Source organism: Lonchura striata, chromosome 2 (genome assembly GCF_046129695.1).
Source record: "Lonchura striata isolate bLonStr1 chromosome 2, bLonStr1.mat, whole genome shotgun sequence".
Lineage (NCBI taxonomy): Eukaryota > Metazoa > Chordata > Aves > Passeriformes > Estrildidae > Lonchura > Lonchura striata.
Genome location: NC_134604.1, coordinates 31307477 through 31319876, shown reverse-complemented (window position 1 = coordinate 31319876; position 12400 = coordinate 31307477). Strand labels below are relative to the sequence as shown.

At 48.3% G+C, this 12400-nt stretch overlaps 1 protein-coding gene across 1 annotated transcript; it reads right to left on the bottom strand.

Moving 5' to 3' along the window:
- Positions 1 to 244: 244 nt before the first annotated feature.
- Positions 245 to 11756, bottom strand: LOC110472320 (solute carrier family 2, facilitated glucose transporter member 3). Its single transcript, XM_021533899.3, has 10 exons — positions 11596 to 11756; positions 8629 to 8724; positions 7175 to 7335; positions 6648 to 6888; positions 5682 to 5844; positions 4854 to 5041; positions 4393 to 4497; positions 3871 to 3972; positions 3448 to 3651; positions 245 to 2943 (listed from the first exon to the last, which is right to left on the bottom strand). The coding sequence occupies exons 1-10, from the start codon at positions 11608 to 11610 to the stop codon at positions 2749 to 2751; spliced, it is 1470 nt and encodes a 489-aa protein (XP_021389574.1). The 5' UTR covers positions 11611 to 11756; the 3' UTR covers positions 245 to 2748.
- Between the last annotated feature and the right edge of the window lie 644 nt (positions 11757 to 12400).

Here is a 12400-nt window from a genome sequence, read left to right as displayed (position 1 = left end):
AAAGGATTTGGGCAAAACAGAACCAGAGAAGCACATATTTTTAGTTTAAAAATTGCTAAGAAAGAGTAGTAAGGGAATTAAAGGTGATCTGCATAGAGGCTGAGCAAAATTATCACTTCCAGTAGGATAAACTACCCAAAAAGGTTGCAGGGTAGATGCGGGTGACATTTCAGGGTGCAGTCCAAGTCTGTGATAAAAGAGTAAGAGAAGGCCTACAGAATAATGGTAAAATCCAAATCAGGTATTTATTTCATATTTTTTATTTCAAAACCAGGAAACAACCACATTAATAAGCATATAAAATCCATCAGAAATATTCACAATGCCATTACAGAAAAAGAAAATAAGATACCATGTGAGAAAGGCCTACACATTTCGGTCCAAGCCAACACACATCTGATGTAAAGTATGGAATGCTCTTATGCACAGCTGTGGGGGACCCATATAGAAATATGTCTGGATGTACTGGAGGGTCAAAGGAAGGGCACAGAAATCTATGTAACTGAGCCAGAATATCAAAACTGGGAAGAGACGTCTTACATAATACTTCCAAGAATAAATGTCTGGAATGTAAGCCTAAATAAAAAGCTTGGGAAAATTGGATGTAATATGATTGCATTGTGCAAAGCTGGGGCATTTCAAATTAATTCACAGGAAGCATTTAACAGCAGCAAATTTAACTGATTTGCAACCGTTTCTCATTAGGGAAGGTAGAAATGTCATCACTAGTTAGTGAAAAATGTCAGACAGACCCCCTCCAGAAAATACATCAATGGGAATTTCTCTAACTTGCTCTGAAGCGTTATGTTGGCAAGAAAGCTTGGGTTATCCATGTACACAAGTCTTACTGTCATTCTAACCTTTCTAAGCTTTTCTTCCTTTTACCACATCAGAATCTGTGGGCTTGCCTCTCTTCTAGGCTACCCAGTAAGGAATTCCAGCAGGTCAACCCAAGTTTGACCACAACCAAAAACTGCAGCTTGATCTCAGAAGAGCAGGAGTTTAAATTGGTCCTACCTCTGTGCTACCTTTAGATATTTTGTGCAGGTCTGGACAGACACAGGCCTGGAGCCTGTCACAGGACTCTGCAGAGATTAAAGCTGCTCCTCCTTGACTGCAAATGTACCCTATGTGCAACTTTTTGCCTGCCTGACCTGTGCCAGCTCAGCAGCAAGGCTGAGGGACACACAAACTCGACTGCCCAGCAGAATGACAAGCAAGGAGACAGACATTTACTGATGAACAATTACTGCCTGCCACATCCCTTTGAACAGAGGCACTATAACAGAGCTGTACACATCTACAAAGCACACTGCTGAGCACCGCAACATCATGCAGACCTTCCAGAGAGGATATATGGGGCAAAAAACATCTGGCCTTCAACCAAGCAGGGGACTGAGCGCTACAGACCTGTCGCACTGCCAAACCAGCAAACTCCAGTAGCTCTGGTGTCTAGTCCTGCATCTCTACTCTTATGAACTTACATGTACCACACCTGACCATGCCTGTGTCCAGGAGGGTCATGCTACATGCCTCTGTAATATTTACAGGAACAACTGCTAAGAAAATACAGCTTTGAAAATATCCTTGCGCTTCCCTTTGAATGACAATCTGCAAGTTTCAGAATTTATGACGTACTAGACTATAGCAGAGAAGCCAAAAAGAAATAAAATTAAGAGAACGCAGGAAAAATTACCTTCTGGTTTGCAATCACCACCCTCAATCATCCATAGAATGCTTAGAACCATGTCTGAAAATATAATCAAACAAAACCCATTTTAAGATGCAATATCACATTCTCATCAACACTTCAAACAATTATTTAAAACAGCCAACAAAATCCCTAATAACAGAGATTTTAGTGCAGAAACATACCTCTTCCCACAAGTACACAACTCTGAATTTCATTCCAGAGGGCACAAATAATTTCAAGGTGATGTGCATAATTGGCTCTGCTGTACGTGACACCTAAAATGCTCAATTTCCTTTTTAGTAAATTTCTCCTTTACAGTCTTATTGCACCTCAAGTCTACAGCATCTTTTGTTAGAATAGCTATTTCTCTTAAGCGTCTCCAATTTCTTTATCTGTACATTTTTGTACACCATTAAAAAAATAAATATTTACAAAGTGACATACAAATAAATAAACTGAAGTAAAAGTATGCTTTCAGTCTGTCTATACAAAAAATAAAAGAGCAGGAAAAAATATGCATGTGACTTGGTCCCCTTTTTCCTGAGGCTATAAAGAGTATACACTGGATAGGAAAAAGCAAGATGGCTTTTTGGTAAGCTTGCTAAATTCCAGTGTAACACCATACACACGCACACAGAGTAGACTCAAAGGGCTGGGGACTTGTTTAGTGGGTCACTTCAACTCACTACAAAAATAGTAATTAGGTTCAAATAAGGTAATGGTCACTGTGTACATAAGTATGTTAACCCCAAACAGCAATTTTATGTGAGAAAAGTAAAAATACTGCCAGCTCTTCTCTGTTCTCCTGATGTTTGTGGCAGGAAAAATGAGATTATTTTTGCAAGTGCCAGGTGCTTTCCAGTATGGCAGATCACCCATATCAGATTTGCTTAATGCTGGCAAGCCTGGCAGAATGGGCGAGCATGTGGGTGAAAAGAAGAATATAGCAGCAATTGAGGAGGGGAAAAATGTCCCATTTCTCATGGTTTTCTTTGCTCATTCCTTTAATGACTCTTTAAGCATGAGTGAGTTAAAGAATGGGTGTGTCATGGATCTTAGGCAGTTTTGTTCAGCTCCACCATGGGGGTCTTCTGGGGTGATGAGTCAGTGTTTGCTCCTCGTCCTTCAAAGCCCCTAGAGATGTCTTCAAAAGTCCTGCCCTTGGTCTCTGGCACTTTGAAGAAGGTGAAGACAAAGAAGATGACCAAGAAAACAAGGAAGATGAGGAAGACATAGGAGCCACATAGTTTCTGTAAGGAGGACAAACACAAAGTTTTACTTCCAAATTGCATGTAAGGTCATTTGCTGTTAAGAGGTTAAAATTCCCTCACCTTTCTCCAACAGTGCCCTTACTGACTTTTTTCTCATCACAGCATTTTTAAAATTGAAATCACATTCCTCTGGGCTTTTAAAGGTCTTTAACCTTCCTGAGGGTGACCAAAATTGATGCTTTTAAAGCAAAAGCCCTGATGTGCTAACTAAGATGGCTCTTCCAAATATTTGTAAGCTGCAACCAGTTAAGACAGCTGATTATAAGGTGAGCAACAGCCTCCAGTAACAATCATCACACCGACTCAGAGACCTTGGGAAGACTTACCAGCCCACTCCTCAAAGCAGGGAGAACTTCCAGGAGAGGGTGAGTTATTAAAGGTCATATAGTCAAGTGTCAAAGTCTTCAAATATGCAGATTCTACTACTTTTCTGCTATTCCAATGCTGCAGTGCTCTCACAGTGCTTTATAAACCAGGACTTACCTCTGCATAGGGGAAGAGCATTCCCACCAAGAAATTGGAGGTCCAGTTGGAACAACCAGCCACAGCCATGGCTGCAGGTCGTGGGCCCTGGCTGAAGAGCTCTGCCACAATGAACCACGGGATAGGGCCAGGGCCAATCTCAAAAAGAGCCACAAAGCCAAAAGTGGCAACAATGCTGATGTATCTGATCCAATCCACAATGTCCTGCAAGGGAACAAAATATGATCAGCACAATGCCATCTCCAGTGTCACAACTTTCTCAGCTGCACTGCAAACACTGCAGTAGTTCCCAGAGTTATAAAATTGCTCTCTCCATTGCACACTTGGCTACCTGCCTACAGGGCAGCATTGCAGAGCAAAGCAGATGTGTTTTCTTACAGGTTCCTGCTGGGGTCAGCCTGGACAATAACACTGATCACTCACCTTCAGAGCTAAAGCCACAGTCATAATAGCAGCACAGACAGCCATGCCAGCCAAACCAGCTAAATGGAGGGTCCGGCGCCCTGCACGCTCCACCAGGAACAGCTGGAAAGGAGAAGGCAGAAGAAAAAAAGTCCATTACTTTGGCAACAAAAGCAGGACAGACTTCCTTGCTTAGTATCTCCTGCACCTCTTCCTTATCTGCCTGTAAACCTCCGAGACCATGGTGATCTCAGTGCAGGTCAACAGGCCGCTCCACTGACAGCACAAGTTCTTCCACTCTGGTCTTGCTACTGCTTTCTCTCATCACTTTTTTCCCCACATGCACTCCTTTTACCTTCTCTTTCATCTAAGATAACAACATCTCTTTCTGCCCATCTCTCCTCCCACCATGCCTTTGATGCACTCTGGTCTTTGTTCCCACAGGTCAGTGCATGGCCCAGTGCTTTGCCACCACCTGGCCACTTGTCTGTAGCCCCATCTGCCAGGGACACGCCCAGGCAGACACAGCCCCGTTCCACTCACCGACACCACAGTGAAGACTGTGTTTACCACACCAGCTCCAATGGTGGCATAGATAGGCTGTGTGATACCAGCTCTTTCAAAGATCCCAGTGGAATAATAGAATACCTGGGAAGAGAAGAGAAAGTTGGACACAGTCACAATTCCATGTTTGAGAGCATGTCCCTCATCCTCTGCTTAACTGCTTGCACATCCAGCAGGGAGTTCCTAAGCAGCACACCATGCTATAAAACAGCATAACTTCCACAGTCAAGGTTCATTCACTTGGTGCAAGGCCAGGGTACATGTGGAAAAAGTGAAAGCCATAATATCCACTTTCCATCTTTGCTAGATGACAAAACAGTGACCTCCAGTCAAGCACAAAGATGTTTTGGAACTTAAAGAGTTCTCCCCACACCAGTAGCAAGTGGAAGTTTAGCCAAAGATAAGGAAGGCCCAGAAGATGGGACAGCAAGATAACTCACAGCATTGATGCCTGAGAGCTGCTGGGAGAGCTGCAGCATGATGGCGATGATAATGGCTTGACGGTAGTTTGGAGAACGGAAGAGCTCTGGCACAGTTGCTTTCTTTTCCTGGGACATTTTAGCACTTTCTTCTTTCATCTCCTGGATGTCTTGAGACACATCTCGATCACCACGGAGCTTCTGGAGAACTGGAGGGAAGAATCCAAAGATGTCAGGTATGAGACACGCACCTACTGGCCATGGGAGCTGTGTGTGTCCCATCTGCTACTGCAGGGAGGGCACAGGAGGAGGACTGAACACCCCCACTTGGTGCTGAGACCTGCTGCATGGGAAAGGCCAAGCCTCTGCTGGCAGCCTTGCTCTTCTTTTCAACCTAGGGGTCAGGGTGCTGTGAACAGCACAGAAACCAGGCCCAGGTCCTGCTCATGTTGACTGATCTCCAAGCTTATGTTTGATCCTGAAACTCTGTTCACGCTCTTGCCAGATGAGCTGACCCCAGCCCTCCAAGCTCCCTGTTAAATGCCAGCTATTCCTGTCCTTCAGGAGGAGCTGGCAGAGTGGCAGCAGCTGGTCCTGCTATATCCCACCAGGCTATGTGCCACTCCTCACATCCTGATCCCACCTGGAGCCTCTGTTGGGATGCCAGGTTTCTCATGCTTCCTGGCACTGGTACAACCTAAAGGATGGGAAGGTAGGCCAAGCCTGATGCCCTCCAGGAGTCACACCCTAATTCACCACAGGCACCAGGATCAGTCCTGGCCTCCCACTCAAGTTCAGTGCAGGCTGGGAGCCAGAACACTGCCCTGCCCCTTTGAGATGAGTTCTTACCTGCTTGGGCTTTCTCCTCCTCCATCTTGTTGATCAACAGGAAGCGGGGGCTTTCAGGGCAGAACAGGAGACCTATACACTGCAGGATTGCTGGGAGGACCGTGAACCCCAAAAGCATTGGCCAAAGTCCTTCAGTGCCCATGATTGCCTCCAGTCCAAAGATCTACACCGAGAATAGAAGAGAAAGAAGAGTAACTTCAAACACTTCAATTCCTCACCTGTGAGTTTGCGGACCAATTTGGGCAACTCCCTGGGGAATCCCCTGGCAGGGGAGACCCTTCTGGAGCAGTTCTGTGTCAGGAATGAGAGACACATTGGACTTTTTACATCTTCAGCTTCTATTTATTGTTGTCTTATCAAAACTTCAGCACACTGTTTGCGCTCAGACCTTGCATGCGTGAAAACAACACAAAAATGGCCAACAACCTCATGCTGCAAGGTCTTTTCAAGTCTAATCAAAAACTAAACTACCCAGTTAAGAAGTGACACCTAAATTATTTTGCTTTCTAACTCAATAACTGACCCCTAAAGACCTGCAATGCAGATTTTTCTACCCAATTACAAGATACCACCTAAACCCAATAAAAGGAAGAAGAAATAAGGAAGGAACTTGAGACAACACCCTATACCCTCCATCTTGTATTAATCTAAAACATACTAAAAATCCTAAAACCTAAATTTCTCACCCATGTGACATACTACACTCTCTCTACAATCTATTTCACACTTTTGTGATTTCTAGTTTACCTTGAGGCTTTGGAAGGTTTCTCCATGAGTGAGGGTCAAAGTCAGTGTTTTTCTGGGAGTCAGAGCACCCCAGAGCAGACAAAGAAATATTCCCAGTGCCCTGAGTTTCCACGCTCACCCCCACCCCAATATGACAGGATCCACACTCTGCACCTGATGGCAAGTAAAGCCCTCCTCACCCTTCTCCAGCAGGGCAGGATCAGGTTGTACCAGGCCTACCTGAGCCACCAGGATGCCCACGACAATGCCCAGCTGGTTGAGGGTGCCGAAGGCTCCGCGGACACTGGTGGGTGACACCTCGCTGATGTACATGGGCACAAAGCCGGTGCAGAGGCCGCAGAAGGTGCCAATAACAAAGCGGCCAATAATCAACATCTCCACTGCCTTTGCTGCCTTCGAGAAGGCCATGAGCAGGCCACCAGTAAAAGCCAAGATATTCACCAGCAGCATGGAGTTCCTCCTGCCAGGGTAAAGATGTCAAGACTGAGTTTAAGCTGGCAATACAGCAGGAAAATCATCAGGAGGCGGGTAAAGGTAAACCTGCCCATGATCTTCCATCTCAGGGGTAGGAAGAGAATGGAATAATTCCCATTCAGATCCTGCCTCGGCCTGCAGTCCTTTTTGCAGCCCACACATTCTTGCTTCCTCCCCAGACATCCCTTCCCACCTCTGCCCTCTTCCTCCCAAGGCTCCTTGGTAAAGGGAAAAGTTCCCCAACAGCTTGCATCCCCCTCTTCCCAACTTACCTGCCAAATCTGTTCACAAACAGACTGACTGAGAAGGAGCCAATCATGCCTCCTACTGAGAAGATGGCTACAGAAAGTGACCATAGAGAGGTGAGTAGTTCTTGGGAGACAGCCTTCCCACTCCTTTCTGACAGGGTTTTGTTGAAAAACATCCGAATGATCTGCAAGAGGAATCGGGTAGCGAGAGTTACAATCCAGTAATCTCAGTTACAATCCCAATTGTAACTGGAGAGAGGGGAGACTACCATCTTCCTTCTGCTTCCTGCTGCCATGAAAACACAGAGAGACCCAAAAAGGCAGCAACAAGTTCTTACTCAAGGGGAAGACAAGGGCACAGAAGGAGGAGCTTTCACTGAGAAGAAGCTCAGTATGAGGGAGAAAGCTTCACTGAGTGGAGGGGCAGGCAGGGTACCCACAGGACAGCAGTGTTTATTAAGGAAAACAGGCTTATCTTCTGAATATTTCAGATTGTGTGAGTCACAGGTGGTTCTTGGGAGGAGGCGGGAGACAGTTGGGAATGAAAGGGAACAAGCAAACATGACCAGTGAGTGGATGGGAACATTTCTGGCAATACCACAACACTGACAGCAGGGATAGAATTTCTGGTATAGAAATAGCTGGAGACACACAAGGCTTCATTGAAGTAAGCCTGAAAAATTGTTTCTATTTTACATAATGCCATCCCGGGGGATGTGACAGGGCCACGTTGCTGATTTCCCAGGCATCCTCTTAGCGAGTGAGGTAAATTGTGGCCTGGGCTGGTGGGTGGGGGGACAGAGTGCCTGCCCCCAGCAGATGGCAGCAGGACATTAACTAGGGAGGACTGACCCCATCCCCCATCCCGTCGTGAACATCTCTTCCCGGAGACAGGGTGGATGTGGTATTCGTGACTCAGTTCTTGACAGAGGAACCATCTTAAAGTTACATGAAAACTGCATCTCTCATTTTCTTCACCTCTTGTTTCTTAGGCTACAGTCATAGGATGATTTCGTCAAATGTCCAAGTCACAACCCTTTTTACAAGCACTGAATCTACGCTTAACACAAGGAACGAATAAACAAGTAAAATAAACTAAATTAGGGCAGCTGTAATTCCTACCAACCCTTCACTGTTTTCTGTACACTGCTCTCTACATTCTTTCTGCCATGGTTGGTTTATTCTGACTCAAAACCAAGGCAGCTCACATTCCTCCACACACCACATATAGTAGATGAAGCCCTCCTGCCCTTCCTGTGCTCCTAATTATGAGAATTAACCCATTTGCTCTCTCCCCTTCCCAGAACTTTGTCCTTCCTGTTCAATGCTGTATTTGGACGGCAGTTTTAAATGCCTTACTGATTTCATAAACCAAAACCAAATTACTGGGTGCTTGGGAGACAGTCCCTCTCCTTTATACATAATTTTCTTCCCATCAGCCCCTCGTCCGTCCCACCTCCCCAGCTCATTCCTCTCACCTTCTCAGGTGCATTAATGACACCAGTGTTGTACCCAAACTGGAGAGATCCAATGGCAGCAATGCAAACAGCATAGACAAGAGGCGCTGTGATTTTCTGTGGGAAGAGGGGGAACAATTATTTAGTTAATTCGGCTTTCTACACAACTTTAGCTTCTCTTCAGCATAAACAGCAGCTGAGCTCATAGGTGCCAAACGCAAGTGCTCTGAGGGCAGGGAATGGGCTTTTATCCAGCAAGTACCAGTTGCATCCCTTGGATCCCCCTCCCGGAAAGAGACATGCAACTGTACAGCAGGAAAAGTTCTGTGGCTACAAGTAGGAGGGCTTGTCAGGGCCTCCCCTTTATTATCTCCTGACCTTCAGCAACTATTCTCAGCTCATTAGTAATGAATACACTGCCTGCATTAGTGGCTGTTATTTTGGGTTGATCTGCTTTACAGAAGCTTTTGCTGATCTCTGGCATGTCATGAAAGAAGAGTCTAACTCTTCCCTGAGCCAGCTGACAAGTTCACATAAATTGAGACTCAGAGCTGCCCATGAGCTACACTGGCAGTCACTCACAACAGTTACAACACGCACTCCCTTCCGCAACAGGCTTGTTTTTCCCAGGCTAGGGCTTCCCAACCCTGCCCCAGGGCACTGGCACGGCAGCGTGCCTCAAGAGGTGGCAGCAGTTGCTAGCAAGCTCCCCGTCTATTTTTCTTTAATTTTTCTTTGAGCTGTGGCAATAGTTGCTATCTCAAATGAAGCACACTCCCCGAAGTTTCAGTAGACCTGAACCTCCATTACATTAAAATAAAAACGGCTGAGCCCTCAGAGCCATAGGGAAAGCTTAAAGGCCCAACCTCAGAAGTCCCACAGTCTGAGAAATTTAAGTGTCAGCAAAAATAATCTGACATTTTATTCATTTTTAAAGCTTGTGGCATTTAAGCCAGCTCCGAGTGAGGGAGGTGTGGGGGAGCAGGTGACTCAGGAGTTGGCACTTAGGCAGCCACTGCCTGAGTTGGCACAATTTGGAAAGATTGTGTTCCTTCCCATCTCAGGAGGTTTGGAAGCTTTTCCAAAAATATTAACAGTTCCTTTTCCAAGACTTTCCAATTATTGTACTTTAGGCCTGGCAGAGAAAACTACTAGGTGAGGCCTACTATCACAGCTCTTCCAGTCTCTCACTTTCTAGCTCCAGGAGTAGTGGCTCCCAAAAGTGCCCAAAGCTTTTGACCATAACCTTCTGTTGGTGCTCGTGCCACCTCTAACACGCTTTCAAGCCTGGCACGAATGTGCTTCTGACCTGAACAACCCTCAGACATGAGCAGTTCTGCCTCAATAAACAGAATTTGGGGGAAGGACTCTCAGGGATGGTTTCCTACACCGACCTACATCAAGTAAATGTCCTCCTGCCCAGGTCAGTGGTGGAGACAAAGTGGACAGGGGGCAGATGAGCACGGAGGTAGCATTCACACCTGAACACACCCTAGGCAGTGCAGCATTCTCCCTGGCACCCTGTGACCACTCCACTCATTTTTATCTCAAGGAAATTTGGCACAGAACCACAAGGACACAGCTCTTTCAAAGCATCTGGATGCATATAGAAATGCATTATAACATCTAAGCAGTTTTGGGACTCCAGGCCAGGTCATCTCTAGCCAGCAGGTATGGCAAGGCTGCAGACAAACCCCAGCTCTCCACATGGCTCACACAGGAGCACTTTTCCCCCAGGACTGTGCTTTGTCATGGCTTGCAGTGACCACAGCTGGCCTTTTACTTCTGGGTGCTGCAGGGACCATAAGGTCCCTGCTTTGTGGGCACCCCTCACTTACATGGTACATAAATGAGCTACTGGGCGAGTTGCTCTACCCAGTTTCATACTTCCTTCTCCTGGCTGTTGCCTGCTATTTGCCTCCTGCCCAGCCTCCCATCACATGCCATGACCCATCTCCTCCAGTGAGCCAAACTGTGATCTAATGTATGGATCATTTGTTAGTGCTGCAAGTGCCTCGCTTCCCAAAAGGCAAACAGGGAGCTCAAAAATAGTACAGCTACACCCACTCTATCCAAAGGCTCAAGGCTGAGGTCTGTACAGCAGCACGGCATTCAAACCGCTATCCCTCCCTCCGACCACAGGCGTCGGCAGCATTCATTTTCAGGAGATGCTCCTCACCAGCTCCCCTCCTTCACTGCCTCCATCCCCAGAGCGGTACAACTTGTTGAGCCCGGCAGGAGTGGCCTCGCCCGCTTCTCTGAACGACCTTGACCAGACGCTCTCCTTTCCTCTGCCTCATCCTCTGACACTGCCCCCACATCCCACCAACATGGCGATGAGAGGCCCGGCCTTCTCCAGTTCTGGCTGTTCCCGTGTAATTCCCCGGCATCCCGCCCCAGGTCCAAGGCTGGTCACCCTTAGTACGTTCAAATACACGCCATCATGAGCTCACTCCACTGCTGCACACGAGCAGACACCGACAAATATCCCCTGCTCTCCATCTGAGGAGGGGAAGGACATGCTCTGCCACTTTCTTGAGATTTAAAAATGCCTTTATAAGTTATATTGCCACCCACGAAAAAAAAAGTCTTTAACATCAGTCCCCCGCTCAGCATCCCAACCTGGGACCAACCGAGTGCGGCGCCGCCAGCGAAACAAACCTCGTGATCAATATCCTACAACGCGGACAGCATCATGTGCATCATCAGGCCACGCGCACGAAACCAAAATCGATCGCGCGACCTGCGACAATCTTTCCCAAACGGCACGGTCCCCCTCCCCCCACCCCAGACAGAACTGCCAAAGGCCGACCAGCGGTCCTGCCGGGACCACCACCGCATCCATCCCCACGGCGAGCCGCAGGCGACCGCCGGCCGCGACCGCATCCCTCCCCCCAGCCCTCCGCCGAAGCGCCCGCGGAGCCGAGCCCCGAGCGGCGGCCGCAGCGGGGGGAAAGGGCGAGAAGGAGCCCGCGTTCGCCGCCCTACCTTCTTGGTGTCCATGGCCGGAGGCTGCCGGTGCCCGACTGCCGGCGAACGCCCACCCGCCGCACCTAACGGAACCCGCGAGAGGCGCCGCCCACGCCCGGGAGTGCCGCGAGCCCGCCCCGTGCCCGCCTCCGCTTTATACGCTCCGCCGGGGGAGGGGAGGCGGCGGGGCGTCGCCCTGCCCGAAGCACGGCGCTCGCCGCGCTCCCCCGCCGCTCACGCCCCCCGTGACGGCGCTCTGCGTGCGGGGCTGCCGGGCGGTGATGGAGCGGCCCGGGCGGGGACAGCGGGGTGGCCGAGGGGCGGTGGCCCCGCTTCCCCCCGCCGCGGGCACCGCGCAAGGACCCGCCGCGCCGCGGATGCCACGCGCGAAGCGCTGGCTAGTGGCGCAATCCGTGTTTTGGGCTGTTTGCAGCGACAGCGTGACGTAAAACCACGTCTTTATTTATTATTTGATGTATATAAAAATAAATGTCTTTATTATTGGGTGTGTAAGCTACAGCAGCACGGCGGGCAGTGACGGTGCAGAGGCAGGCACGCAAACAGCACGGGCAGTAGCCTGAAGGCGAATGCCGTGCGCTGCGGGTGCTCCCACCGCCTCGCAAAGCTGTGGATGAAGTAGAGTTCTGGGCAGTTGCGTTTCGGGGATTTTTTTGTTTGTGTGGTTGCCAAAAATATATTTTTCATACGATGCTAGAATCTGCGGGGGCAAAGCTGAATTTGGATCTAGTCCCAGACTTAAAACCCTTCCTTACAAGGGCATGTAGTGACAGGACACGGGGGAATGGCTTCAAAATAACAGAGG